General features: G+C 38.7%; 1 protein-coding gene across 1 annotated transcript in view; it reads right to left on the reverse strand.

The window, feature by feature from the left end:
* The window catches only part of PDE7A (phosphodiesterase 7A), a 73,896-nt gene extending 46,903 nt beyond the window's left edge, over window positions 1-26,993 (reverse strand). The window contains exon 1 of the mRNA XM_066331865.1: window positions 26,820-26,993. Coding sequence (XP_066187962.1) covers window positions 26,820-26,957 — 138 coding nt within the window. The 5' untranslated portion in view covers window positions 26,958-26,993. The remainder of the gene's footprint in view (window positions 1-26,819) is intronic.
* Between the last annotated feature and the right edge of the window lie 705 nt (window positions 26,994-27,698).

Here is a 27,698-nt window from a genome sequence, read left to right on the forward strand (position 1 = left end):
TCTATGAGTATTCTTGTAACAAGTGTGGGTAGCTACTGCTGCAGCCCAACCCAACCACTAAACATTGCACTTGAGGGAAAAAAAAAGAAGAAAATACACCATTATTTCTATAGATATTGAGTGCAGAACTTCCAGAATTTCACAATGTATACACCATGACCAACTTTTACAAATACTACTTCTATTTACATTTTAATTTAAAATGTTATCTAAGCATTTTACTTCCAATTCAGCCTATTTAAAAGATTTGCTGTGTTAGCCTAAGTTGCAATTAAGTACAAGATTCCAACTACTCTAGCTGTTTATTAACAAAATCATAGAATCATTTAGGTTGGAAAAGACCTTTAAGACCAAGTCCAACCACTAACCCAGCACTGCCAAGTCCACCACTAACCCATGTCCTTAAATGCCACATCTCCACATCTTTTGAATATTCCAGGGACAGTGACTCATCAACAAAGCTACATACCAGCTAGCAAGCCATAAGCAAACATGAAAATCTAAGAAAGTTAGCAAAAATTACCTTCACGACCACAACTACAAATAAATCACCACTGCAACTGCCTAACTCAGTGCAACTAAACTCAAAAGGCTGGTTGATCTTAAACCAAGGGCTGAGAACTCCAAAACATGAACTTTGAAAATCAAGGACAGCTACGGATCCAGAGGGCAGAAATTATACCCTTAAAAACCACTTTTCAGTTTTAGAAATCTTCCATTTCAGCCCTCAGTAAGATAGAAAAGGAAAAAAAAACCCCTTAGAAAAGATACAATCCCAACAAATGAATGAAGTCAACAACTTGCAGTTCTGCACCATCACCCATTCGGTAAATTTTCTATTGCTACTGCAACATAGCAATAGAAAACTATCAGAATCATGCAATAGAAAACTATCAGGATCAGTATCCTCTGTTTCTCAAGGGGATAAGAGGTAGTCTATATTTTACCAAAAAAAATCATATAAACCTTTGTCCAAAAAGCACACTATTAAACACTGCATTTTTCTGATGGCTGTTTTAAACCTTTCTTCTTATTTGCTCAACATCATGGTTTTGCAGGTTAACAGAACATGTTACATGTAACACTGAAAAAGGCAAAATCATAGATAGCGTAGTTGAGGGGTGTATAAGAACATTTTTTTAAACTTCCTTGCATAGATTAAATACCTTGAAACAGTTTTCTTCTTTTTAAAATTATTCTTTTGCAATACAAATTAGAACAGTCGCAGTGCCTCTGTGATATCATGAACTTCAGTTTAGGTAGACGTGTTTCCATAAGAAAAAGCGTTATGTGATATAAACTGGCCCAGTGACAAGCAATCCAATTTAGCTCATTTAAATACAGAAACCCTGAAATTCACTGTTTTAGGTAAAACAAATCACCAGAAGATTAACTGAAGTTCTACAACACAGTATTCCTTCTCTGATTTATTCAGACAAATGTTTTCAAAAGACGTTTAATTACTCTGGTATTCTAGGCCTTTGTTTAAATTCACAAACTCTTGCTGCTCATTCACAGCAAGAAACTGGGCCAATTTTAGAGTTCAATACAAATACCTTTATGTGTGATTTTGGAGAGTTAAAGAACTCTACCATTGTTACAAGACAAAGTTCCACCAGGGTCTCAAGACTGCAATCCACTCAGAAGACTGTTCTGAAGGTGAGATGCAAGAAGTTGAGTTTTAGCTGCTCTGAGTTACTGTGTTTCACTATTAAATACACCTTCAGCCAAGACTGAATGGTAAACTGGAAGCAAATAAACAGTAATTTCTATTCCCACGTACTTCACATATTGCAAGTAACCCGTCTATGTAAGTGAGAACAGTTGAACAGTAACGTGTGACAAGAAAAGCTACCAACGTTTTAGACTTTGGTATAAAAAATTTATGTTCTATTTCTAAAGCATATCCTTTGAACAGTGAAAGATCATCTTACTGTGCTATATTTAAATGAGAATCTAAATAAAAAACATTAAGTTTACAATCTCACAGAAAAACACAGCAAAACTGTCAACACATCACAACAACCAGGAAAGAAAATTACAGAACTTAAAGTTACAGAAGTTGTATCTTATTCTTCACAAATTATCAACAGAAGACACAAAGGACACAACAAGTCTGTCTTCTATATTCAAGGTTTAAGCTTTTTGCCTTGGAGAGAAGTTTTCCCAATATCTTTTATGCTTATGTGAACACTACTAGCTCACCTGTGAATCTGCAGAGCCTCCAGAAGTGTGTGTGTGGAAAGGGGGAGCACAGGAAGCACTCAGGGCCTCCTCACACAGCACCTTGTGCATGAATTTCTGCTCGTGTGTCTGTCTAGCTCATGAACTCAGAGAAGAGAGCAGTGCAGTGCAATTAATGAAGGCTAAAAGGCACAGGGGCAGGGTACAATGGGAGATGCTCCTTTTCCCTCGCTCTCTGGGCTTCTCTCACTCACATGTGAAAATGAAAAGGAAATCAATAAAATTTATGGTAACAACTAAGAGCCTCTATTTGACTAAGTGATGGGTACTCCCATAGCTATGAGGGCCCACCTCTCTCAAAGCCTAGAATATTATCTTCCTGCCTGGTTCTTGTCTAGCAAGTTTTTCCTAATCCAGCACTGCTAAAAGCTACCTTTAACCCCTTCACACACACTTCAATTCACTTTGTAGGAAGCATTTAAAGAACAGTTTACACAAAATGAAAACATTCACACTTACTGAGACTCCCCAGGCAACACAGCTTCCATTTAGTTTAAGCAAGGATTTTCAATTTCCAAATCTCATTTTTAAAAAACTTAACAATTCCCACAGGGAAAAAAAGAAACAAAACAAAACCTAACACATTTCAGCAGTTTCCTAGGCACACTGGCACATGCTAAAGCTCCAACAGTATGTTAAATATAAGAAAGGCAGTAATAAAACCATCTTTGTTTCTGTTTCCTTGCTAGCCATCACGCAAAAATATTAGGTTGTCAAAAAAAGATTAAATTTCAAGGGGAAAGCTGGAAGATTCACTTTCACAAATTAAGCAGAGAGCACAACAGAACATCTGAAATAAATGAAGTCTGGCTTTCATTCTCTTATTTTGTGATTACTTCCATTAAAGTAACCAAAGAATTACAGAGGACAAACACTGAAACTAGTTACACCATTTGCTGTCAAATTCACAAATCAATATTGTATTTATAATATGATATACATGAAAAAAATAATTAACTTAAAGTCATCACAGAGTTTATGAAGAATAAAGGGCGTCAAAGACAGATCACAAAAAGGCAAAGCACAAAACTAAGAAGCTGCACATGGTATCATAGTACATGAAACACAGAAAAGACTGACCAACTACATTCAACTTCTTTCACCTCAAAAAAAAGCCCCTAAAATTTCAAGCTAAAAGAAAACCCAAACAAATGAAACTAACAAAAAACCTCACACACACCATAGACAAACCCAAACCATAGAAACCATAGCAGTCACAGTTTCTGCTACAATGTTCTTCCTAGAAGAAATTCACCTAGAGATGCATTTGCACTCAACACTTATTTCAGAATTTTCTTGCCCACCATGCCCAAAAATGCTTTCAGTCTTCCAATTAAGGATAAACTGACCAATTTCAATCAAATTGGATAGGCAGATCAATTTCAGCTGAATCCCTTAAACCTGAAGAAGCTCTAATGAGACATTAAGCTGAAAACTCTAGTCTTCCCCACGTCACACACCTGCCATTTCAACACCTTCTCTCACTTTCTAGGTCATAATATATTATTGCCAGCTTCCCACCTTTCATTTTATTGAGCTACCAATTACAACCATTTGTTACATACTTGTAAATTCTCATTCTCTGACCCATAGCAGATGTAGATTTCTTACAGCAAATGCTTTAAAAACTTGCTAATTAAATTCAATAATGTACACCTTATGCTTTACAGACATTTACACAGCTTTAAACATGTAGTTATTGCCCCGCATTAATATTCTGTTAGCATGTGGGTGCCAGCAATCCACGCATCCAAACACTTTTCATCAAAACCCGAATCTACTTATTACAGCTTCTCACTCACTACAGATAAAGCCGACCCTGAAACAGAGAGAGCTTTTCAGTAATGTTGTGCCTCGTGTCTGCAGGTGTTGAACTGAAAAAGACCACTGTGTTGGAGACTGAAATACACTGAAAAGGCTCAGCTGTCCATTACAGAGACATCAGTGTAAGAAATACTTTGCTGGATATAAAGAAAGAGGATTTGTTTTTGTTTGGTATGGCTTTTTTCTAATTGGTCAGTACTAAGAAAGAAGTAACTGACAAAGGAACAGAAGAATTATAAGCTCAAAACTAATATAAAAAAATCCAAGGCAAAAAAACAATTTATGACTGCAATCCTGTTAGAGGAGGCATGGAAGGAGGTATGGAAACAGGCATACAAAGAAAGTGCTCTATTAATAGATTAATACATTTTTGATACACTTCACCGCTGACACATTGACATAGAAAAAAAAGTCGGAAAATCTAAAGAAGAAAATCTAGGGACTTCTCCAACTACAACTAATATCCTTCTACAGCCTTCTCTCAAGTACTTTCTTGTACACACTCATTATTCAACCTGAGTGCACACTATTACATTTACAACATTCCAAGACCTCCTACAATTAAAAAACACTTTCAAGTAATTTTTCTTACAGGGATTTCACAGTAGTACACCTCTGAATTTAATACGTCATTTTTGAAGGTAACAAGATGCTACTTTCATTGTCAAGATTTTAACACTAAACAGAAATTGAATTAACTATAGAAAATAAGTTATTTCAATAGGATTTAAAATATTTACATTTGTAAAATTACGTTCCATTTCCATTCGCTTAGTTATCCTGCATGGTTTCTGAGAAGAGCCACATAATTATTACATTGTTTCTTAAAGAAGCAAGAATTGTAGCAATACCAACAAGAATGTTTATCTCTGGAGCTCCTTTCCACCCACTGGACACCTGTCAGTCTTGGCCCTGGCCTTTATGTGCCCATGTAAAGAAGATTTTGCATGGCATAGCCCCCTCTTGACCAAATTAGGCTAACCTCATCTGCATTGACATCAGTGCCTACAATTTTGGAATCTCATGGACAGAAATAGCTTTATCACAGGGCCCAGCATACAAATTAAGCATCTGTATAGGGCATGCTGAACTTGTGGAAGCGATAAAAAGCTGTAGTGGAAAAATCTTAGCATATACTTTGAAGCATTCTAATTAAGACAACAGTTAGCTACTCCGGGTGAACTTGTTATTTGAAGTCTGGGGTTTAGTCCACTTGCTGTCTTCTCTGTTTGCACACAAGCTAATGATAAAATCTTACATTTTTACCAAGAATCATAACCAGTAGCTCAGTATGTATTTCAGGTATGTGGAAATCCCACACATTTTTGATACCAGATCTCAGTTTCATCTTCAAATTTAGCGTCACTAATCATCCCGTTATTCTGCAAGAAGCCATTTCAGCTTGCTACAGGATTATCTGCAGGACTAAACCTGTGCTGTCTGCACAACAAACTAAAAATATCAAGACACAATTAATTTCACTAATGTTACATGATTTAGGCAGTAAAGGGGAAATCTGGTATATTGGATCATAATGATCTAATTAATGTAGTGAACTAATTTTACAGAGGAACTTTTGGAAAGGAGTAGAAAGATAAAACAATTAAGCTAGATAAGCAACCCCTGAAACATATTTGGAAAATGAGGTGAGAGAAAGAGAGGAGTAGCTTGTATAGACTGCAGCAAAATCCCAGGCTTCTCATCATTATGTTCCAGGCCTCTCATCATTATGTCAGAGCTGGGAGTTCACAGATCAAAAGGTGCACAGCACCACACACTCTGTTCTCCAGGGGAAAGGAGGATCTGCTGTCAGTTACTTTTCCAAATATGATGGAAGACAGACACAAGACCTCAAGATAATTAAAGCCTTTCTCATTTTGACAGAATTTTAAGACTCATGGAAATATAGATGATCATGCAGAACAAAAGAATAGCAGAAAACATTAAAAACATTTTTTGCTTTAGAATAAATTACTGAATATGGATGTTATTGCTCCTAAAGTGAACAGTACTGGAAGTGCAAAGACGACTCCCAAACACATAGCTAGAAAATACAGGAAGAAATGCAACCCAGCCTGTAGTTCAAGATCCCTGGGTTTTTGGAGGTGCCATGGGGGGGCCAAATAGTGACGCACAAAACAGAACCTCGCTTCCCATGCTGTAAATCAGCCTACCTCCACTAAAATTGCCCCAATGTCGTCCTTATTGCTTCCCACACAGAATTACAAATTGTCCTCATGCCTCTAATCAAAATTTTACAAACAACTCACTTTCATTCTACTGTCTCCTCTTTTGCATCATATTCCACCAAATTGTGTATGAGAACAGGAAAAGAAAGGCAGCACTTACTGTGGCTAACCCATTAGCCTGGATGAAGTCCTATCACATACCACACCAGCGAACTTCTTAAAATCACCAGCGAAAAGCTCAACTCTCAGTCTTTCATTTACCTCCCAAACTGTGAAGAGCAAAATCTTCTCAAATCTTAACAATAATCAATTCATTTTCAACACTGAAATTTTTATTTGGCTTTGAGATACACAGGTATTCTATTAAATAGTTTTTATGTCTTTCAATGACATTTCAGACATGTCCTTCTAAACAAGCAACACAAACATTTTGGAAAATATCCTGCATTAAAGGTTTGGCAACAAATCCTTAGCCAAAACAGTCAGTTTATTATAATCCATATTTACGATGCCCTTAATTTTAAACTCACCTCAAAACCACAGTTTTTAAGAAACAAAGATTACTAGCAATTCTCCTACACTATATACTCGCTGTTCTTTAACAGACCAAGAGTAAGATTTCATTTGGGTTTTCTCAGAGTTCCAAGTCAACTTATGCACAGGGGTTGTTGCTCCCATAACTAAGTCAGTCCTTTGTTTAAAAAGTGGAAGGTCTGAAACGGCAATGAGCTTCACATACTGCAAAGGGCACAAACTCCAAAGGAAGAATTAATTTTTTCAGTGGCTTCTCTAAAGCATTCATCAAAACTATCAGAGCACTTCACAAGTTGTTGCCCAGAGAAGTTGTGGATGCCCCACTGCTGGAAGTGTTCAAGGCCAGGTTGAATGGGGCTCTGAGCAACGTGGTCTAGCAGAAAGCAGCCCTGGCCCTGGCAGCGGGGAGGGAAGTGGATCATCTTTAAGGTCCCTTCCACCCCTAATCACGCTATGATTCCATGATAAGTATTCATCCTCAAACTCCAGCCCAGCATGAAGATCAAAGCCCAAACATCAGTTCTTCTGGGCACACAATTTAAGACTGCTGGAATTGTATTCTTTAATTATTTTTTTTTTATCATATACGGCCTACACAAGAGCATGGCTCCCTTAGCATCTCCCTCTTTTGACAGGGGGTGGAGGAGAGGAAGAGGACAGAAAAGGCAAACCAGGCTGCAAGATCTCACATCAAGCATTCAATAAATGACAAGCAGACAGTCATGATGTACACGTCCATACCAATAAGAAAGTACATGATGGAAGCATGAGAAGTATCTTTTCTTCCAGAGTGGCATTTAACTACCTTTTAAATACATCCAATCCTACATTCTTCTCCGACAAAAAAACACAAGATATGGTTAAAATGCTTTTCACTACAAAAGCAAATACATTTTAGCAATAAAGAAAATAATGTTTTACATTTCCTGTAAAACATTAAAAAAAATTAAAATCTCACAATGCATTCATGTAAGGATGCTAACATGGACTGCAGAGGCATTTGAAATGCGTATTTCCTAAAGCTGTGATTGTCTTTAGAGTTACATCCATAAGGGAAGAAAACTTATTTCACAGCTCTTCTGTTTTATTTCAATTAAAAAACAAACAAACAAACAACCCCCCTCCACAAAAACAAAACAGAACAAAAAAACCAAGCAAAACAAAACAAACCCAGAAAAACCCACAAAAATAAACCAACAATCAAGCTATGAAACTATTGGTCAGAACATATTTTTACCTACATAACTTAAGAGAGAAATTAAAAACTCCCCATTCATCTCAGAGACCACTTCTGCTGTTTTAGGATACAAACTACATACATAACTCAATTTCTAATTACGGAAAACAAAAATCTGTTTCAAAAATTACAAATTTAAAATGTATCTTGTGCAATACAGAAATAAATCTTCATATAGAGATATACACACTCAGCATGTAAGCTGGAAACTACAGCACAAATTTAGAGCAATCACTCTTAACCAGTGAGTACGAACTTCTTACAGAAAATAGTACAATGCAAAAAAATTAAGGTAGTTCTGTAACTGATACATTTTTATCATTCTAGACCTGAGATACACTTTTCCAGGAACAACTGAACTTTCAACACTGGATTGGCTCTTTCTACTATCTACAAACACAAAAGTTCAATAAAAATCCTTCAAACAGTGGGTTTAGAAGTATTGTGACGCTATTTCCTCCAGGCACACAACACTTACTAGGGTTCTAAGTAGTGCAGTAATCAGGGCTAAGTGTGGACAGGGCATTAGCCATAAAGCAATCTGTCCTTAATGATAAGTTTTCAAGCACACAGTGTGTGCCAAAATGACTTTGATCCTGAAAATTCAACACTTAAAAAGCTTTGAACAGGTTAACCACAAGAGCACTGCAGAGTGCTCGAGAGCCTCCTCTTTCAAAATAATTGAAATGAGACTAAACACTGCTTAAGTTTCCTTTTTTAATAAAAGCAATTGTTTGATGTCTTAAAAATCCCTAGGTATGGGGCAGTTTATCAGAAAAACCAATGCCTCTCATCCTACCTCAAGTAGGTACTTCCAGCCCACCTTGAACTGAGAGATTGCAATGCTGCACAGGGTACAACAGCCAGGGCTGGCACTGACTGGCACCTCAGTGCATGGACATTGTTCTGTCTTCTTTTCATTCCCGAATTTTGCAAAACAGGTTTCAATATAACACTGCACATGGGAGAAGCAGAGGTATGACTAATAAGCTGAACTCCTTTCCTGGATCCAGCCTCCCCCATACCGTGGGCACATGGTACAGGAGGTTTGCTGCCCTTCAGCTCTACACCTTTCAGCCTTTCACTGAAGTATGGCTTTGTCCTAAGGCAATATATATTATTCCACCTCTTCTTGAATCCAGACATGTTGTGGAGGAGCGGGACATGCTCATACAAATGCAAGGCTCCTGAAATGAAGAACTGGAGGGAAAAAAAAGTATTTTTTGCAAGTAATGTTGGAAGACCACAAAAACACAGCTTTGAAATCAAATTATAACTTCTACAAGGGTTAGAAAGGCAAGTCTTTTACTATATTACAAAAAAATACTGTTTGAAAAGCATCATACCTCTGTGAAATGCACAGGATAAATTTTAGTTTGCATCAAGCACTACTTTTTTTGTTAATACTTTTCCCTTTTTTTCTAGGGAAAAAAATAAAGACAACTAGAATCTAAAAAATGTCTTTGAATGCAAAGTTATAAAGGTCACAACAATATCCCCCACAAAACCACATGAAGGGACCTTCCACTGGCAGATGAGATTACTGGCAATTCTCACCATATTTTCATGGTAATCCCTCCATATAAAATGGAATTATATAGGTGAAATTAAGCAAGTACCTTAGCAACAACCAAACCCTTTCTCTATAAATCAAATTACATCACAAACCCCTGGAAAGAGGAATTCAGCTTTTATTCTCTAAACAAATTTCACAGCATACTTATTTATTTTGCTCTAATTTTTCCTAGACATTTTGTACATAAAATATATTCTGACAAACTCCCCTGATGGATTACTTTGCTATTTTTTTTCTCCTAACAACTATGTATAAATCATGTGCCACAGTTTGATAATCTCCCTATAAAACTGAAAGGGTGGTGATTTCCATAACTGCCAGTATTTTTACTATTTAAAACATAAAGGGTGAAACATAAGAAACCCAATGAACAACTGAACAAAAAGCCAACTTGCTACACTTTGGATAAGACTAAAAGTAGGAGAGAAATCTTAACACCAACATCACTTATTTTTGTTTGCTTTTAAGACAGAAAAAATGGGAGGTGATGGAGGTCTGGACAAATATTTGAGACAGAAATGTAATTTTCAAGGAACCACATTCAGATGTATATCATTGTCAAAGTTCGGGAAGCCCATCTCTGGCTTGTAGTGAGGCACAAGAACTTCTCCTGAAATACGAGGAGCAAGCATTCTGCAAAGCCAGAAGATTAACTCACCTCTTTACAGCAGCTGGAAGAAGTGACTGAATTCCTAAATCTATAAATGTCAACAGCATCTGTATTCTAAGAAAGGGGAAGACAACATTCACAGATTTTTCTTTAGCTCATGACAATTAACTACCTGCAGGTCATAGCTAAGCATCACCAACTCCTGTTTAATCCAGAAGAAACCTGGGCTCCACTTCATAGTTCACACAAACAGGGAACCAGAAGTGAAGCCAGGCATCCTCTTGCCTCCCTCAACAAGCAGACTCTTTTTTCACCTCTGACTGAGTTTCCATCTAGGCATGCATAGGCAACAGCACACCAGTTTGGGTAGTTTTTTAAAAATAACTATCCGATGTTCCTACATTGATCAATCTGAAGTGCAAGATATATGACAATCCTTCAGAGCGCAACTTCATGTCATGCTGATCACATCAGCAAGTTCTGAGCACTGAGGTCATTTGATACTACAAAGGCAAGAGCAGACTCTGAATATGAGACTCTTATGAATATGGGAGCTGCCTCCATGTACGTGCTAAATCCATGCATGTCAAAGCCTGCTACATGTGAGCAGGAGGCTGCTCTGATTCCAAACCCCTCTCTCAAATAGAGAATACCAGGCGACTCATTCCCTTGATACACACATGCATGATTTCAACGTAGGTAAGAGACCTTTTCTTTCCAAAATGCAGGCGGTGTCAAACTCCATCAGACCAAATCAACGTCACAGCGGTGATGTCCCTTTAAGTGAAAACAGTTCTGCTAATAATAACTTGGCATATTTGATGTCAATACACATTTCTGAAAAAATTATGGGGTGGGTTGGAGGACATATGGACAAACAGCTGGGAGAGAGGTAATCCTGCTTTCTAGAACACTTTTTTCTATCTATGGTCAAATTTGACAGGCAAGCTACCAAAATGTATTCAACACTAAAGTATAAAAAAATCACCAAATCAAGAGGAAAAAAAAGCTAAAAAAAAATGCATGATGCCAACCATTACACAGATTTGTATCTTGAGCTTTGCAAATAGCCAAGAACTGTAATACATCAAAAAAGGCATATCAATTCTGTAATTACTACCAGCAAAGTAACATGGCCATTACATATGTTGATATAAAAGGATAATACAGTACCTACAAAGACAGTTTAACAAAACTGATACAACTATCTTCAGTATCTTGATATAGATGCCATTTTAATCTACAAAACCCAACTCAAGTAGGACATCAATTTTTTTTCCCCCTCACACTCGTGTCTAGATTTCTGCAACAATCAACAGCCCACAGCTGAACTCATATGACACAATGAAGGCCCCCAAGACGTCAAGGCTGCCAGATTCTGAAGGTGTGTGATGACTTTACATCAGATTCTTCATTGTGCTGGCAAAAGAACACTCTGTGTGCTGATGGAACTGACATCATTAATACCCACAAAAAGTTCTTCATTAAAATACAAAAAAAATGTAGTCAGGCATTAACAAGCGAGGCTCTTTCCATCCCCCAGCCACCCCCGAAAGTGAAGATCCTCAGAGTCTCTTAGAACTCTCCTATCAAGGAACTGCTTTCAGGAATAGCACCAACCCATGCTAAAAACATAATATACTTGGTCATAATGGAATGGCTAAGATAAAAATCTATTTTAAAAAGCACAAAACACTTGAAAACATAACAATCACCCATTAATTTTATGACTTCTATCAATGTTTGTAATTTAAAGGCATTAGACTTACGCTTTTTGCACCAACAGAAAAACACAAACTAAGGTTAATTGTTACAGAAATCCTGTGAATTTTATCTTAAGTATTAAGTTACCGAAAACATGCAAGCTTGAAATGAAAGCCAAAAAATGAGGGACTGGATTAAAACTATGACCTTCACTGCTACAAATAAAAGCCTAGGAACAAAAAAAAAGTAAATTCTAATAACTACAATTATGATGCTTCATCTATTGTACTTGAATGAAAGCAACAGGATACAAAAATAAGTTTTATTTGCCACGATGCACAAGGACTTCTTTAAAACAAATTATTTAAATCATTATCATCTGTAAATATAATTAATTCATCATATTATATAACAGGCATAAGGGTTAACTTCTAAGGAAATCATTTAACTAGTATACGTGACCTTGGAAACTCTAAGTGGAAAAAAAAAATTCAAGTCAACTGGAGTTGTTACATTTGCCAGTCCAGATACAATTTCTGGAACACTGTTCTGTAAACTTTCACAGCATGGCCATACTTATATTCCAGACAACACCAACAGACATAAAATCAGTTACTTCACTTCTCTAAACAACAGACAAACAACAGACACCACCAAAAAATACCAGCCTAGAAGTCCACTTCAGGAAAAAAAACTTTCCCTTTTTTTTTTCCACTTACCTGCATATCCTGAAAAGAGTTTTTAGAAAGAGACACAATACTGAAAACATCATGTAGGTCTCATCTGCCAGAAAAGACCTTAATCACCAGCTTATTCAGCTTTCATTCTTCCTGCTCAGTTTCTTACAACGGCACTTTCCTTGCCTATACATGAGGTACCACAAATTCTTAAGTAACTGACATCATTTCCAAAGACAAATCACCTAGATGGCTGGACAAAGCTGATTAAATAGATACAGTACATCCACACCAGCTTCATTTGAATGCGTGGGAGGAACTGACAGCAGTGCCAGCACATTTATGTAATGTGGTCACTGCAGATGTTCAGACGCTTTGAGTTGTCAGCTGGATTTGGAGATACACATCACAAAGCAGACTGGCAATTTAAAGAAGAACCCTCCAGGTGGTGTTGGGATATCTACCATACAGAACAGGTTTTTAAAACCTCAATGACACATTTCACCATGGGCTAATTAGAATTAATTTGTGCCCCATAGCCTCAAGAGCTGCTCCTGGAATACTTAAAACTCCTTAATCATCTTTAAGAAGGCACCTTTTTGCCATAATATGATTCGTGATTCTAGAACAATTTAAAGTAGCAAACCTGAAAACTCTAAATTCTAAAACCTCTTAATTCTGAAATTTGTCCATCCACATATACCATGTTTTAATACCTTTATTTCTTGTTGAAGTGTGTGCCTGACAGAGAGAATGAATAAATAACCTCATCTGTCCCTTTACCACTGCCAACAGAAGCCAAAGGGCTGCACTTGGACCACCTTTGTACCCTTACAATGGACAAGAACAAAGAATGCATAGTTCTTCAACACCACTACACAGGCACTCCTATCTCAAGACATGAAACATTTACCCACGAAAATCCTCTTCCCCACCTATATTTTTTCCTTTTAAATTACACACTCAGCTATGCCTTTTGCCTGTCCTTCCTACTAGTTTTACACATTCAGGTTTTTTTCTCCTTCGCACTGCTGCTGAAAAATTTTACCTCTGTGTTTTTAATATCAAAAAGTACAGCTCACACTTGTAAATACCACATTTGCTTGATGAATTCTAGTTGAAGTTGTGAAGTTAAAAAAAAGAAAAACCAGCATTCTTAGACAAGAAAGTCAGAGATGCTAAATTTATGTGCTTCATCTTGTGAGTAAGAAGGACAAATTATTGGAGTTTTCACACACGTGACAAAGACTCAGCATTACCAAGCACAGACCTTACACATCTGTCCACTAGCTAGTTTCACTCAAACACTGCTTGAGAACCTTAAAAACAAACAGCTTGGCAGTCCTTTCCTCAAAACAATTACTAGTAAGTCAAATACTAAGTTGATACTTAAATACTTGAAATATACTCAGGAAGGTGAACAGTCATGAAAGATAAATGCAGTTACTTATTATGCCAACAGTATTTAAATGTCTATGGAATAATAAGAAAACATTGTGTTTTCTTAGTAAACCAGAGATGCTTTCTAGTCTAAAACAGAAGACATCACACTGCTCTCCACAGCAAAAAACATTGCCAATGATCAGAATAACCCATTAAGAAAGAGGAGATATTCCAAAAACATCTAAGTGGAAGGATGCACTTATGTGTGTCTGCATAGCTGAGACAGACACTTCAGTAGTGCCTTTCAGCTAGATCACACAAGACATGAGAGGTCACTCCTTTTAGGGCAGAGAAAACTAAGTCCCTTATCTCACCTACAATCCCTGTACAATTTCTCAGCTGTAGAGCAGATGTTGAACAGTATTTTAACTTATAATTTTGTTGTAGCATTATTTTTCAGAACAGTACTGAGAAAGATTTAAAATGCAGACAACCCATGCACATTTCAGCCAAGTGTAACTAGCTAGTTCAAAAATGCAAACTGGAAAAAAAAAGTATTTCGATACTAGAAAACTAAAGAACATAATCACTAATTATCTATTTTAACTATGTGCTAGAGGCTACTATATGGTTTCAACAAAGATGAGAAAATTAATACAGAGGCACTGAAGAAGCAATTGAGAAGCAAGCTCAGTGTTGGAAACTGTAACTCAGCAACTCCTGCCTCACTGGAGGCCTCTGTTGTGTAGGCGCTGCCATACTCTGCACACAATCTCTTTTTCATTCCCTGCAGAGAATGAGCGGCACAGCCCAGACCCAGCTGCAAAGAATATCGGGTCAGGAGTGCGGGGATGAAAGCAGACACCACCATTACATGACAACACACACACACCTGGGTGTCCATGGAAGGCTTAAAAGCTCACAGCTTTCTCTTCCTAACAAGGGCCACTTCCTCCTGTTTCCCAAAGCACTGATCAGTGGAAGCCCTAAAGAGCAGAGACCTGCCTAAAACCTTTTTACATATTACTCTAACAAACAATCTGTACTTTCACAACAGATCCATCCTCTTTATTTACCAGAAATTTTCATTGGCACTTTTAGAGTGAAGTGAAGCACCAGGCCTCATAAATACACCTATAACTTTAATGGAAGGTTTTTGAGAGGCTGTATCTGGGCTTAAGCCACCATGTAGGAACACAAAGAAAACAATGCTACAAAGCAGGCAGCAGAGGGGAAAAGATATAACGGATGAAACAAATGTGGATCAACATGTGCATTCAACAAAACCATATTGTTTTCACTAAAATCTCATACAAGGTAACATTCTGTTATCATGCACGTAACACAATTATTTGATCTTCACCTTCTCCCAAGAACAAACCCCAAAAGGCACTGGTGGCACCTCTCTCACACTGCCTTTTGTCAGTCCCCAGTCTTTGCACTCACAAGTCCTACAAAGGAGATTTCAGGCATGATCTTCATGAGGTACCTTCTACAGCAAAGATGAAGAGCTAAGAGAGGACAGCCATGCACACTGCCTTTTCCATCCTCAAGTTTTACTTCAGCTGTGGAATCATCATCTGTACTGATCCATTCTCTTCTCAGATAGCAGCATGCATGAAATGGAAGCCAGTACACTTCCCGCTGCAGCTTCTTCTCTTCTATCACAATCCAGCAAACGTACCAGCAGTACGGCCTGTCTGATCTCCTGTGGGTTGACAAAGGAATGTTCTACTGCTGCTACTCTGGGCAGACCGCCTATGGCATCCCAACTCACTTAAGGCACGAATCCTAGGCCAAGGGTTGAGTCCCCACAGGCCCCTAATGAACTCACACACAAATACCTCCACAAGACTGAATCCACTTCAGGACACAATTCAAAATAATTCTGCCAATCACTGTGTGCTCTACTAAACTCGGCAGAAATGGATGGCTGAACAACTGCGCACACATGTACACAGTCAATCCAGATTTGTTTTACTTGGCAACTCAGTAACATAAAGAACAGCTATTATGGTATGACTGTCCTTGGTCTAAGACATGCTTCAGGGCAACCTCTACAGAGTTTGAAGGAGATATCTATCAACATGTAACCTGGAAACAGGGAAACCAAAAAGACTATGAAGAATCCCCTGACAGTTACCTGACATCATCCTGAAGCACTTTCAACAGTAAAACTCATGTTTCATTCTGACCAAAAGTTTCTAAAACCTCACTATAAACTATAAAGGCTAGCAAATTAGTAAGATTTTTTTTTTTAACTTTGATATTTTAGAAAGATCAAGTAAAAACAACAACTATTCCCAAAATTGTTATCTTTAGGATATTATTTTGGCTTGTGACTTGATGGACACAGGACAACAATGGTAGCAAATGATACAATGAATACTATTTTTTTCACTTTTCTGAATGTATGCAGCACCCACCATAGCCTTATTCAGTTACCACATCTTCATATAAACCATATATTTATTTTCAGATGTATATGTTTATATATATATATATATATATATACACTCACCCCCACATACAAACACACACTAGCAAGCCTTTTAAGTACGCTAAACAATTCTCCAAAGACAAATGACAGGATTGAGCCTCCTGTTCTCATACTCCTAATTTATACTCTGTAGCAACCATAGCTACTTTTCATTAAAAACATACAGAGAGGAAAGACACTTTCAGTTTCACATGAAAATTACCTTATATTTTTATATTATTTCTAAATCACTACTCATACAGAGAAGAAAACAAAAAATTTTCGTACTTTGAAGTCCAATAATCCAAATTACAAAACTGGATGTTTTATAGGTAAAAAATATTATAGATCCCTTTGACTTAATATAATTAAATCATTTGTTCAAAGTTTATCAATAGTCTTTTTTAAATATTCCTTCTATTAAGTCAAGTCTCTCTGAAACACACAGAACCATGGACACACCTAATAAAGATGAAATCATCGATTTTGAAGCTGTGTGAATAATATGTAAGACATAGGGTGCACAATGCTTCTTCAGCAATACTAAATACCTGAATACAGTACATTACTTAATTTGAATAACATCAGGGAATTAATCAGCCCACTCTTGTTTGCCCAGAAAGTGAAACAATTCCACACAGTTCAGCTGTTCTGGACATTCTGTCAGCTGCAATGGAAACAACTTGAGTCAGTGTTGCCACACACTGGGTGGCCTCTGCCTGCGTATCCCTGCTCCTTCCCTTGCACCAACACTCCTCAGATCCTGCAAGAAAACCAGGGAGAGAAATGAGGAGAAAATTACTGCTACAAAAATAAGAGGCCTTTCTGCTGCTGCAGCTCAGCAAACCAGCTTTCCACAGGGTCAGAGAAGTGCAACTGTCAGCACTAGAGCAGGAGTAAAGATAGGTAGCTAAAAGCAATTACTGTGCAAACAATACTGCTTACATTTAACACGAAAATCATCTTGGAATTATGACTGCAGACATTAAATAACACTCTAACCTGAAAAAGAATTTCCATTTAAAATAATATCAGTAATAAAAACTATGGCTCCTGTCAACAATAATCATCAACCACAAAGCCTCTCCAAGCACCAAGTACAGCATTACAGCGTGTCAAGGCAGAATAAAAAAAACTGCCCTCCTATTTTTCATGACACATTTAACACAAAAATCATTGTACTTAACTTTAACTCTTAATTTCAGGAGTGTAAGGACAAAAACCTTCTGTAACATGTGTTATTACACCAAGAAACAAGATTAAGATGTATTTTTTAGCCTTATCAACTGTTGTCCCACCTTAACCAGACCCTTTGTCACTTACACTCAGCATAAAAGAAAAATTTAGTCTCCTGACTCACAAATTGCTTCCAACACAGCCATATTTTTCAGCATGTAGCTTCTTTACCATGTTCTCATATAAATATAACAATATTAAGAATGAAGAAAAATGTCTTAAATTTCATTAGTCTTAATTGTCTCCCCTATTTATTCAGTCAGTATATGAATAATAGCTCCTCGTCTAATCCTCTCAAATCATCTTTCCTAAAAAGCTCATGAAAATGGATTAGCCTTGTAGTGCACAGCTGATTATTTCGCTTACAGTCTCGTGTATCAAAAGGTGATAGATGGAGAATTTTAACCAAAGGCTTTTTATTAAAATAAACAAAAAAATCCCTTCAGGCCTCAACTTAAGATGGAAGAGCATGGCAAAAATAACATCATAATATCACAAGAAAAAAATACAAGGTAACCACAGCTTCAACCATTCAACACCCTTTTGGAGATGAAGCCTTTCTCCTCCCTAAAACAGCCTGAAAGTCAACACAGACAGAGCCTGAAAGCCAACAAAGTACAAACCGAACACAAAACTTCAGGAATTTAGTACCTGCAATTTGCTAGGTTTGACTTCTAGTCTTCATTTATGGTAGGTTGCAAAACTCCTGCAATAATCCAAAGTGACAAAGATATAAGCAGAAAGACTAGACGCAGAGGACAACCACTATCCATTTTGAAAAGAGAAGGAAAAAACATTGAGGGGACAACAATATTTTTTAAATATTCGGGACATTATGAGCTACTGAAGGTTATTTTTTATTCTTAATTCAGGCAATAAAGCTTTACCATTTTGTCTGCTAATTTGTGAGCTAAATACTAAGTGTTTTATCTGGACAAAAATGTAATCAGTTTATTTTGTTGAAATGAAAACAAGTTAGGAAATGCTTATTAAAAATAAATTCAGTGGAAAGTGTAGAAGTTCCTATTATCACCATGCTAAAAGAAATGTAGCTCAGACTTCAAAACAGAAGAAACAGAACAATAGCAGAACTCCATAACAAATATACAGTCTAGATCTCATCATAAGCAAGAGCACCAAAAACCCTGACCTTTACTATCCATATATAGACATTTATTATTTAGCTTCACACTATGTTTGCAGCTATAAAAATCTACATATTTTTCTTTGCCCAATACCAGGAAAAGCTTAATTATTGCAGCTGAAGTCTAAAATTCCAGAGCTAACAATCAGGGAAATAAGTGTTACGGGCTTTTTGAAAACTGGTTACAAGACTCTACCTTTGCAAAAGAGAAGACAAGGAACTACTGATAAGACACACACCCCTGCCACACATACACATTTCAGGAGATTACTGTGGCACCTGAACTTTACTGGAAAGTTTAAGAAAATGTAAGTGCAAGTTCATGCCTGACTAAACATGAAACCTCCTCCTCAGCATGCCATCAACTGCAGCATCAATATATGGGGTGCATTAGCTACAAACACAAAGCAAAAGGTAACATAGGCCAGTGCCACTCCTGCCATGACAGCTACGATTCCTCCACCACCAGACTATGCTGTTCAATGTGGTTTTTGTGAGAGTGTTAACTTTTCCTGCTCTAGATATAACTCAGTCACTCAGGAAATTACCTGCCATCATCCCAACACCATATGTACCTCGATTCTTAAGACAAGAACCATCACATCAGACAGAAACTTCATACAAAGTTTCTAAATCCCTTCTGTTCCAAGGCTGATCCAGGTACTGAAGTCTCAGAGTTCCCATTGTAGCTTTTTCCCTCACAGCCTTGGAATAGGTTTCTGTGTATTTTCCTTTAGTTTTCTTTACCCTGTAGGACAGAATTGACCCCTTGCCCTAAAAGGGGCAACAGGCTGTATTTCACATGTACTAAATATTCAGTTTTATTAGTCAGAGCAGCCTCCAGCTATGTCTGTCATGGGGGGAGATACAGGAAAAAAAATCCCTATGACTGGTCAAGGAAATGGTGCCTTTCTTTCCATGTATCTCATCTGGCAGGAAGCAGAGGAAGAAATAGTAAAATATTCTACTAATATAGACCTTTCTTTATTATTCTCACTGCTGCATACTCTTTCTGATGCTCACACAGGCAGAGGAAGAAGGCCTGCTGAAAAACTTGGCTCTTTCACAACTTCAGCTATGAGCTGAGAAAAGAATTCACCCTCTACCTTGCGATAAAAAGCAGACTCCAGGAATCTCTAATTATAATTATTGTGGGAGTGTGGTCAGGAAGATAATAAATCAGATTGCCATATCAAAGGTGTACAAAGAGGGGGGAAGTGGGAAGAAAACAGGAGTCAGGCTGCTGTAACAGAAGTAAAAAATTCTCAGGGTATGGAAGGGAGGAGGGCAGGGAAGGCAAGATAACAGCCACAAATTTATTTTCAACCAGAAAGAAAACAAGATGTTTGGCTACAAATTCCATACAATACAGCCAGGATGCAAACATACAAATAAACAACTCTCCAACTAACCCCTAAATCTAGTTTCCCAGAACTGCATTTTTATAATAAGATATTTTGCCTTTGGCAGGCTGCCTTGTTGGATTACACTGGGTGCTTATTTACACTGCAGTTACTTGTTAATGACATAATCAGAACAAACTGAAGAAAACTTCAAATCTGATGCAACTATAACTATATCAAGGTTTCCTGTGAGGATTCTGTGCATAACTCTGAACTAGAACTTGAGAGGTCTGTGTTCAATTCCTAGTCTCAGACACATGCTTCCTGTGAGATCCTACATGCATGTGCATGCTCACACCATGTATTTGTGTTTGCTTATATAAAAGACTTTTTTCAAGCAGAACTGAACATCTCGTTCAGCTGTGAATGCACAGAAAAGGTTATTTGCACTAAATGCTTTACACAGAATGACCACAGAGATGAAGACAAATTTTTAGCATGTCCATCTTCACGCCTTCATTTACAAAGAAAAGATATTCTAATAGAAGACACATTCCTTCAATCATAAGATACATGAATTCGTATCTTAAGACACGCAACTGTATAAATTCATATGTGGAAAATACTGACACATGTTAACAAAAATTTACACAGGAAAGGACAACCAAGCTACTCTGGTTTCACATTTCTGGGAGAAACATAACAAAACAAAAACAAAACAAGGCAAACCACCAAACCAATTCGAACTGTCAGATTACTCATTATTCCCATGCAGGTGCAGTGAATGAAAGCAAATACAACAGGTTTAGCCCAATCCAAAAGGTGTTTTCATATATACGAGCCACAACCTGACATGACTTGGAAATGCAGTCGTGAATCTGAGATCTTCAATGCAAGAAAATTGAACAGATGTAGAAATCTACAATTTTAGCAGAAAATCAGTGAAAAGTTGCAGATATCAATGACGGAAACACAAGAAAACAAGAAGCCAATGGTCACTGACAGGATAGAGAACTATTCCAACAAATCACCATTCTACCACCAGCAATTTTTAGCACTGCAGGCTTTTCAGAAAACAGAAGAACTGAAGAAATAAAGATTCACAATGCAGATGTCCCCAGCTTTGCTTTCCACATACCAAAACTGTAGAACAGACGTGTCAGAAAAATTACATTATTTTTATGATATGTCATTAACTCGAAACTGAGTTTATTGACTTGGAATTAACCGAGTTTGGATACTGTTGCTTTTCTCAAGCAACCTGGAAAAACTGACTTACCTAGGAAATGGGTGGTTTTTTTCAGGAAAGCTGCTGAAACAGACATCCCACAGAAAACACTCCAAATTCCAACAACCTGTATTTGCATGCTATTACTACATAATTACTTCATATAGAATATCGAATATTCATATACTAATGCTGACTTCTTGTAAAATTGTTTTACGGTTAAAGTTCATTATTTCCCAACTTGGGCACATAGCTATAATCTCTCTTTTCATATCAAATTCTCTTTAAAGACAGCATCTAAAACTTGAGGTTCCTACAAAGCACAATACATACTATTACACAATCTGGACAAAGAAGAATTGGCTTTTGGTGATTTAAGACAATCTAATTAATGGGGACTTCAAACAATTATTCTGTTTAGATCTTACATAGACAATTATAGGCCATGAAATAAGCTGCTATGACCTTTTGGCTGAATGAAGTACCAATGTTGCTTTACACTAGAACATATGACAAAGTTAATTGGTCGTAAAACTCCGGGCATTTTAAAAATGAACTGCCACATAAAATTACTGCAGTGTATGAAAGCCTCAATCAGAACTTGTCTGTGCTGTGCATACAGTCAGCGTCAGTCTCTCCCTCTCATATGAATAGATGCAATCTCAGCAACCAGACACAATAAATACAAGATGAAGGGAATGGCAAGCATAGCAGCAACACAGAATTAATTCCAGAGGCTAGGAATCACAACATGAAAATTATTTCATTATTTTAACTCGTTAATTATTCATGCAGTAGAGATACAGGAAATTGCAGGAGAAATCTAATGAAAGAGCCAACAACTGAGAAGCACTGACGAAGAGGATTAGACAGGTATAGAAGAAAAGTTATGAAAACCAGTGGATGAGAAAAGAATGGGGTTTAGGGCAGGGTTTCACATTCAGCAGTAGGGCCAATGTAAGGCATTCCTTCTGCTTCTCCACTGCTCGTAACTCCTGGTTTAGCATTGTGGTGTGCTGTTTCCTCCTTACTAACAGTCACAGTAATTTATGAAACTGTCCTATGAGTCAGCCAAGGCTGAAAAATAACCTGATCAAAAAAAAAGGAAAAAAGAAAAAAAGAAGTTGACACAACTAAGAGGAAGACGCAGGAGTAGAAATGAGCAGCAGCTGCAAGGGAAAAATAGGTCATGCCAACACTTCTCTCAGCAAAATGGTCTTTAATCCCATGGTTGCACCTATGTCTACATCCAGACCATATAAATACACCCCTCTAACATATCTTTTAACTTACCATGCTACCTGCAGGGCAAAACATGTTTGGATCACATCAGGTGACAGTGACAAGAAGAAATACAAGCAAAGGCACTTTGTTGGGAAAGAGGAAGTATACACCTTTCATTGAAGAATCAACCCGTACAGTATATTTCCAGTTGCTCTTAGTGACTTTTCACCCCACTTCATCCCCCAAGTCAAATCTGGGATTCCATATGTGTGATCAAGGCTGACACTACATTGCTTAAATGCATGAAGTTGAGATGCAATGAAGAAGGATCATGAGCCAGGCTATCAAATCCCAGGAAGCAGGACATGATACTGCCTGGCACACAGCAGTACTTGGTACTTCAGGTAGAGACTGTGCCTATGTTTTTGAGATTCAAATGGAGTCCTCTATTATTTGCTCCATTCCCTCTTCATGCAATTTCATCATTAAAAGTAATCTTCCTTTATCATCATCAGTTTCAATCATTTAAAGACAGAAAGGCTAAAGCTAGATCTTTACTTCTATTCAGACACTGCCACCAGATACCATTGATGCTATCTTTGGAAGAACTAAAGAGCCAGTTACAAAGTAGAGAGATAGAAATGAATCAGAAATAGCAGGTTAGGCCAAAGTTTTCTCACTCAGTTGTGATAGATATGTTTATGTCAATTCAACACAGGGTGAGGGGGAATGCAATGCAGGACAAATCTAAATGTAGCTCATAGCTATGTTTGTGAAGTGGTTTTCATTATAAACCCTTATTCATTAAAACACAGACTAAAAGTTTTCCACACTGAGTAAGTACAGTTCTAGAAACTTTTTTACTGCTATTAACAACCAAGCTAAAAACCAGATGAGGCAATAAATCAAAATTATTCTCTGAAAGCTCAGCTTTAATTGGAAAAACGTAATTTTGTAATATATGGAATGAACACCCTGAATGTATGATCCAAGGTACTGGTTAACACGCACATGATCTCAGAGTGAACCTAAATTCAAATCTCAATGTGAAATGTCCTGGTAATTTCAACACTTACACATTCAAATACCCTTTAAAACAGCTTTTAATACTAGCACTTGAAACTATTTCATACTTAAAGATGATTATCAACTGAAACATTTGTTTCAGTTAATAACAGCAGCTTTTCACCTGACTGGATTTCAACAATAAATATCACAAATAACCTCTAGATGTTACCTTTATTATTTTTGTTGTAAAAACTTCAAAATTAACAAAAATTAAGACTACAGGGAAATAATTCATACATAAAAGAAAACTACAAGGAAAAAGGAATAAGCCTTTCTCTGCATTTACTGGGTATGGTAAAAGGTGCAAATCACCACACAGAAGACTTAATTTCAGTATTAAAAAATTCTTTTAACACAAGAACAGTTAAGCACTATTAAGAACAGTTGACTAGTGAGACTGCATAATTTCTATTATTTAAAGCTTTTATGACTTTCAAAAGCCTAGTGGTACCCTCTTTTCCTTTAAATCAGTTCTGACAAATTTCAATAAGCCTATTTTATTCAAAGCGATGGCAGAAAGCTATCAAGTTTCCTGCTTGTGTTAGTTTTCTGCTGTTTTAGTGAACTGAACGAGCAAACACCTGACAAGCATCAGAGATGGCACAGAGGAAGTAGTAATAACACGTGCCCAATGTCAGGGCTTTTAACCTTCAGCAGTAATGAGTTATGTCGACTCACTTCATCTCATCAGACTGTATCTTAAAAAATAGATTAAGCAAAGAGTAGACAAACATCTGCCAATAATGCTGTAAGTACAATTTATTCTTCCTGGGGCTGAGAGGAGTAGCCCAGAATCCTTGAGGTAATGTCCAGCACCACTTTATCAAAGCTTTAAAAAAGCAACATACAAGCCCATTTTGAACCCATGCAGACAAACTTCGACAAAACTGAAATTCTACTTAATAAATTAAGAGATCAATATTTGCCTGCTTTGGACTGTTCAATTAAATGGTATGTCTAATGTAGTGTGCGTTTATCTCATATATGTTTTCAACGTAAAACACCTTCCTGCTGGAAGGATAAGACAAGATATCTTATGATTCAATTATGTCATTTTTAATTTCTAAGTGGGAATGTAATTTTAAATTTTTCTAAAAAATCTGCTAAATGCCTATTAGCTGTAAAATGCTGGCTGTACATACCAGCTCCTTGGGTACACATCTCCAGCCTTACTCCTATTGCTCAAATTCTAGCTGGAGCAGAAGACTGAGAATGACAAACTGCTAAGAGTTCAGCTCTCCTTGGACAGGAATGAAACTGGAATGTCTTATAAAAGACTTGCAAGGTGAAGTTAAATTCAGGAGTTACACAGAATCACTAATCTCACTGGCTTCTTAGTCCATCATTTACACCAACCTGTGACTGAAGGTCTGGTAGACCAAACCACATCCTACTGTTTGCAGGAGACATCAGGGAAAGGGAGAAAAAAAGGTTAAGCTGTACTCTAATCAGACGTCTGATAATAGCAAAGGATTCCTTACTTAAATATCATAATTCTTTTTTTATTAATGCATAAACTTAGTTACTTGCTGGTTTATGCAGACAAAATACCACTTGGTCAAGCACACATACTTTCCCTTTCTACAAGTTATTCAAGCACGTTTCTGGGAACACAATAATATACCTGCAGCATACTGGTCAGAAAATAAGGAATCCATTGAGAAGCTTGAAAGTTAGAGAAAAAACCACCACATTGGATCAATACCAGATCTAGCTTGGTAAACTTGTATACACTTCACACATCACCTGTTCTGGAGACCATACAGAAAGGAATACAATGTATCACCTTGACCATTTTGCCTACTCCTTTTCAGAAAACCAGGAATGGTTCAAACAAGGGAGACTCCTACCTGCACAGAACAAAGCGTGCTGTATTAGGTTGGACTTTCAAGACGACTTTTACATATGGAAAAGTCACCACTACCAAGTACAGCTCAGAACGAGCAATACAAATGGAAAAGATCCTAACCCAATTGCTACATGGAAAATTAATTTGCTATAAAACCAAGGGTTTTGTCAATTATTACACTTATACTCAGAAAAGGAAGTGTTGTCAACGTATGTTCATCTTCATTTGCTTGTTAATAATTATTTCCACATGCATTCAAGCTCCTGGTCATTAACATAGCATTCCGTCAATTTTTCCTGTCCCAACAACATACATGTGCCTTCTGCTCACACATACACAAAGCTCCACTGCTACCAAAGAGGGGACAAAGCCAAAAGAGACTGGCAGCTCTGTACTTTCTACACAGATGTATGTGTAGCACAGCAAGTCATGGAAAAAGAAGTAGAATAACTTAATAAGATACACCAAAAACGGACAGAACAAAAAGATACCATTACACATGCAAAGACACCATCTTCTGTAAGGACAACATATTTCACAGCACTTAAACAGACCTTTCAATCTCGACATAGGAAATCCCTCGAAGCCAAATCGCTGACTCCCCACCAAAACATATGCTTTCCACCATAATTCCAGATTTTCTCCAGAGACTTCCGCCAGAATACAATTTTATCACCGGGTGCTGGGAAACCATACTAACGCACAACCAGAAATTTAGGGCAGTGTTCACAAGAAAAACCTGCTTTTTGTCCTGATAGTTATAATGACCTTTTTCACAGTATTTCCAACACGATCAGATGAAACAAAATACAATACAATTCACATTGTGACTGATGTAATATGGGCTGGGAACAATACCGTGGAAACGAAAAAGCCAAGGATCTTTGTCTCCTTCTAGACAAATTGCCAAGCCTCAATAGTTGGAGAGAGAAAAAGCAGAGCATCCCAAATAAAACACTGCAGTGCATGTTCACCATTTCAGTAAAGTCGCTGCAGCTTTTGGCAACCCCATAGGAAATTTGAACCTTTCAAAGAAAGCCCAAGCTAATAAGAGAACTAAAAAACAGCCCTATCTTAAAAATTACAGGAGAAACAAATAGCCCACTGGCTGCGGAAATAAACCCCACGGAGTTCACCGCTCGCATCGTAAGCGATGCTAAATAGATAACCTCGGCAAGAAGCAGTCATAAAAATATTAAACGCTGCATTTCCTCGCCACCGCCGCCGGTATTTGGGGGCAGGCGGCCGCGGGCCCAGCGGCAGTGCCTACCTGCGAGAGCTGCCGGGGGTTGGGGCAGCCGAAGAGCGCGGAGCTGGAGCTGAAGCTGATGGCCCCTCTGCGGCTGAGGACGTGCTGCGGCACCGGCCTGTCCAGCGGCAGCACGGGCAGCTGGTAACATACTTCCATTGACGAAGCCTCGGTGCGCCGGCCCGCCGCGGGGCAGCGGCCTCGCCCGCCGCACCTGCCCGCGCAGGGCTCACCGCAGCGGGGAAGGAGCGGCGGCGAAGCCCCGCGGGGGCCCGGCGCCTCCTCGCCGCCCCCGCGCCCCCCGGGGGGCCGGGCCGGGCCGCGCCGGGCCCCGCGCCTTTGTGCTTCGCCGCCGCCAAAGCCCGGCGGGAGCCGCCGGCGGGAGCGAGGGGGAGGCGGCGGAGCGGGACGGCTCTGTCAGCGCCCGGGGCGGCGAGTCCCGGCCCGCAGCCCGCGGCCGCCGCCGCTCCCTCCCTCGGGCGCGCTGCCGCCGGCGGGAGCCGCTGTCAGCCCCGCTGCCCGGCGCCGCGCATGGAGGGCCGGGGGCCGCGCCGGGGGAGACACGCGCCGCGCTCGCCCCTATTGTCCGGCACAGCCGGGAGCGGGAGGAGGAGGCGCCGCTCTGCCGAGGGGAAGGGGCCGGGCCGTCAGAGAGGGGACCCGGGGAGGAGGGGGAGGAGGAGGAGAACGGAGAGAAGGAGGAGGAGGAGGAGGGATGGCGCCTCCGCCCCGCCCGCGCGCGGCGGCCCGGCTGGAGGAGCAGGCACGAGCCCGGCGGACCGTGCGTGGGTCGCGCGGCTGGCGACACGCGCAGAGCGGCGTCATAACGTCACCGCTGCCCACACTCTCCCCGTCCGCGCGCACCAGGCAGGGGCGGCTCGGCGGGCCCCGCGCACCGCG

Source organism: Sylvia atricapilla, chromosome 1 (genome assembly GCF_009819655.1).
Source record: "Sylvia atricapilla isolate bSylAtr1 chromosome 1, bSylAtr1.pri, whole genome shotgun sequence".
Lineage (NCBI taxonomy): Eukaryota > Metazoa > Chordata > Aves > Passeriformes > Sylviidae > Sylvia > Sylvia atricapilla.